Raw genomic sequence first — 4,589 nt, forward strand, 5'->3', positions numbered from 1 at the left:
CCTTGATTTATGGCTGATTTGTAGCCTGATTTATGATTTATTTGTAACTCTTTTTTTTGAAAAGCAATTTATTTGTAACTCTAATACTTTATATATAATGACATCTATTGAGGTAGAAATAATACAAATGAATTACTATTCGATAGAGTTCCTCGATTTGTAACATGGCTCTAGATTTTCTGGACTCATCTTTCACACTAGAAATATAATCTTTAATTGAAGAATGGTTTTTTTTTTTAATATAAAAGAAAAATATAAGCAACCATATCACCTAATAGCTTAAATTGGTAATTGAAACCAATTCACCTAACAATTTAATTATGCATCATATAATAGAAACCTTTAAAATTATTTAATTTTATGATTTGAAACTTAAACAAGGCCCACGGATAATAAGTATTTTTAAAGTATGGATGTTCCAAACTCTACCTTGTTTGATTAGCCTTGCTGTTACATAATATTTTTACAATTTGATTTTTTAAAAAATATTCATACTTTAAGCATAATATTTCATATTTCATATTAAAATAAGTTTATTTAGAATATATTTTAGTTCTAGTTTTTATATATTTTATAATTTAATTATGCATCATGTTTAAATTTATATATTTTGTAAAAATCTCAAGTTGTCAAAATATAGGACCATATATACACCTATTGCAATTTGCAATTTTCGAAAACTTAACATGATCCACACTTGCATTCCCAAGTCTCCACCATCACCGTCCATTGAGAATACAACGCAGATTAGGCAAAGTCACCACCGTGAAAAAACAGGACATCACGTGAACCATCCTCTCTCACCTTTACTTAGCGCTTACACAATCAGAATTTCGGGATCGTTACCATAGAAAGCACACAGACACACAGTGAAGAAAACAAACCAACGAAAATACCAGACACCAATGTTACGAGGAGCACAACCAAAAAAATATTAATTTAATGTTTTTAATAAATTAATTACGTAGTTATTGTTGTTTTGAAAATAATTACATATTTATTGCACAATATCACGTTCAATTTGGGCGTCACAAATCACGCCTAATTTAGGCGTCATTCGAGGGACAGTCACGCCTAATTTGGACGTCACTCATTGGATGTTGACACGTGTCACATTTGTTTTATTTCAAAAAAAAAAATTTAACAATTTAATCGTAAAACTTATGAAATTCATAACTTTTAATTCGGGAATCCGTATCAGGTAAATTTTTTTTGATTCCACATAACTTTTCGAGATCTATGTAATGACACCTCATTTGACATATTTTATCTCTCAAAAATATAATTTGAATTTGCAACAATGAGACTTTATCTTATAATCGTTAGATTGTGACCCAAAAAATTAATAATTAATAATTAATTAATAAGTGTGACCCAATAAATTATAATCATTAGATTGACAACAATTAACGATTAAAATTTAGTAATAAATTATTCCACGTGGCAATCATGAGAATTGATGGCTCCTTCTTGACGAAGGATTTTTTTATTATTGACCCGGCCCACAATTTTTTTGGTGCACCTTTCCCCAAAACGGAAAAAAATTCTTCCACACCGTGTTTCTCCAAACCTTTGCCTATATATTCTCCAAACCGTGTTGCTCTTTCGTCCAACTAAGAGCAACTACATATAGCTACACACATCGAGAATTTTTGGATCGTTAGGACCAGACATGGGCAATTGCTGTGGCACCTCGTTCGATTCCACGCACGTTCCGACGGCGAAGGTTGTCGTGCACGACGGAAGGTTGCTGGAATTCTCGTACCGGGTTAAGGTTTCGTACCTGTTGCAGATGTACCCAATGTGCTTCATATGTGACTCTGACCAGATGGGATTCGACGACGTCGTTAAGGCGGTTCACGAGGACGAGGTTTTGACACCCGGTCAGCTGTATTTCGCTCTCCCGTTGACCCGGTTGAAGCGGCCCTTGTCGGTGGAGGAGATGGTTGCGTTGGCGGTGAAGGCTCGTTTGGCTCTCGCCAAGATTGGTGGTGTTGGTGGTGACAAATGTGGCTCTCGCCGGAAACAAATTATGTTTTTCTCCGGCGAAGGAAATGCTAAACCTTGCCAGAAAGTGGCGCTGGAATATGGTGGTGCCGGCGCTCCTGTTGATTCGTCTAGGAAGGGAAAGAGTAGAAGTAGTGGTGGCGGTCGCCGTGGTGGCGGTCGCCGTGGTCGGCGAAAGTTTACGCCGGTGTTGAGTTCCATACCGGAGCAGGAGTGTATATATTGAAGGAAAAAGAAAATATTTTAATTTTTTAACAATGGAAGAGATTAGATTGCCAGAGTTACAATCAGCCTTTTCTTCTTCTTCTCCTTCTTTTCGTTTTCTTTTAATTTATTGGGACTATACGTATTTAACTAACAGCATTTTACTCGAAAAAAAAGCATAATTCGCTTCTTCTTTTTTCTTGAAATCTAAATGTTTTAAGTGAGATTAGACATTGATATCTCAATAGCATCATGAAAGACCAGCAATTTTTTTTTTTGAAGATTTCATCAGGAATTATATATTATTTACCAATAAAATCTTTACATCAATAGTAGGGGTTCGAACTTTGAACCCACGTCCTTTATGACCCAAACTTTTAACCGAATATGTCTCGGATCATAACTCGTTTATCATGCTAACTTTTTTCTTTCTCGCGTTTTACAGCAGATGAGATATCTGTACATGATTTGTTTTAATTTCAAGAATACTAATCATGCGTAATCATAATCAATACTATAATCGTAACATATATCCATGAAGAGAGGAGATTGATTTTTGTTTGTTCTTTAAGATCAATTTTAATATCTTCTAAGCGTGAAATTAATTATCGTTAAAAGGAATTAATTGATTGAAAGCAAGTGCGCGCTTTCCCGCTGAGCTGGTGGTGATTGGAACAATGTGTAAATCTTAATTATTTTACTTTATTTTTTTATTAAAAAGGAAATAATTTCTTGAATAAAAAAATGGTATGGTTAAGATTTGATCCTTAGTATATTGCCTTCGTTATCTTGCTGCTGCTGACTCATTAGATTTTTACCTTTTTTTTTTCTACAAGTGCTATTCGAGCTTAATCCCTAATGAGTTTGGGTTTTGTTTTGCAACTTACTCGTCTACCTCCCAGTGATTGAGTCAAATTATTTAAATATGTAGTTCTGAATAAGAAATTTTATACCGTTAAGAAAAGCTATCATCTTTAGGACACGATATTATAGATAATCACTTACCTACGTATAACGTAATAAAGGGATTCTATGGAAAAACAAAAAAAAAACGTCTGCCATAAAGAATAGTGAAACGTTAAATTCTACTAAAACAATAGTTTAATAATTTTTCAATTACTTAAGGAAAAAGAAAAATATTTAAAAAAATATTATGCAGTGTTATGAAACCCGGCTTAACCCAAAATTAGGTGAACCGATCATCGGATCGATTTGAGTCAAGTATCGGATCGGCCATGTATTGAACCAGGTCAAACCCAGTCAAAATTGATGACTCGATCGGGTCATGCATTTTTATAAAACAAAATAAAAAATCAAAATTATTTCATCTTGTAAAAAAAATGTAGAACTCATTTTAAATTTTTTTTGTAATTTTATTTACTAATAGTATACTTTTCTAAAATGACCTCAAATTTCAGCTTATAATACTGGAGCAATTTGTAGAACAATAAATTAAGAGAATGTGACATATGTCATTTCAATGTAGAGGAATTTGAAAAATATGAGTTCACAACATTTGGTCTTTTGAATGTCATTGAAAGATATGCTTATAGATATTATAAGTTGCAATTTAAATTGACATAGTAATAACATGCATTTTCATTTTTTTGTGTGCTTATGAACTTGTAAAAGTGTGATTGAATAATTTTTGAACTTATTCAATGAAGTTTGTTTAATTCATTTTAAATATGGAGAATATAATTAAATTTATATGTTCATATTTATATATATTTATATATATCTGGATCAACTGATCCGACCAGTAACCTATCAGTCCGACCAGTGACTCAGTGACACAGTTCTTGACCGGATCTATGCACAGGTAGGGTTTAATAACACTGGTATTATGGTTAATATTATGAGAAATCATTTTCTCATATTGTTGGAGATTACTTTCTCATGTTGTGAGGTATCGAAATCTGTGCTATTATCTTTTAATTTTTGTTAACAAGTGATGGATTCCATCTCTTATTGTATCTATGATATGAGAGATATTAGCTCATGTGATATAAGAAAAGAGAAGCCCTAATATTATTAAGAGTTTAATTTTAATATTATTTTTTAACCTATTCTTCTTTTTTTACGTAATTAAAAAATATTTTATATTAAAAGAAGTGACGGTATGTCGTAAGAAAAAAAAAGAAAAAAAGTGACGGTGATGAAATCACATAAAACCCTAAACCACACAAGTGGTCGAATCGAAACATTCAGCCTTTACTTTTGCATTGAGATGTGTACTTTATCATTAAACAAAAAGTTACACGGATCTGGATCTTCTGATGTGAAAGTTCACGTGATCATGTCATGTGGGAAATTATAACCATATAAAGATGGATCAATGGTAATAAAGGAGGAGAGAAAAAAATGTTAAAATAGGT

The 4,589-nt window shown here is 32.2% G+C and overlaps 1 protein-coding gene across 1 annotated transcript; it reads left to right on the forward strand.

Moving 5' to 3' along the window:
* The first annotated feature begins 1,672 nt into the window (after nucleotides 1-1,672).
* LOC133304537 (uncharacterized) lies at nucleotides 1,673-2,233 on the forward strand. The gene has a single exon (XM_061504587.1). It carries the CDS (start codon nucleotides 1,673-1,675, stop codon nucleotides 2,231-2,233), a length of 561 nt encoding a protein of 186 aa, XP_061360571.1.
* The last annotated feature ends 2,356 nt before the right edge of the window (nucleotides 2,234-4,589 follow it).

Source organism: Gastrolobium bilobum, unplaced genomic scaffold (genome assembly GCF_033153095.1).
Source record: "Gastrolobium bilobum isolate Gb01-03AN ecotype WA unplaced genomic scaffold, APGP_CSIRO_Gbil_v1 utg6296, whole genome shotgun sequence".
NCBI classification, from domain to species: Eukaryota; Viridiplantae; Streptophyta; class Magnoliopsida; order Fabales; family Fabaceae; genus Gastrolobium; species Gastrolobium bilobum.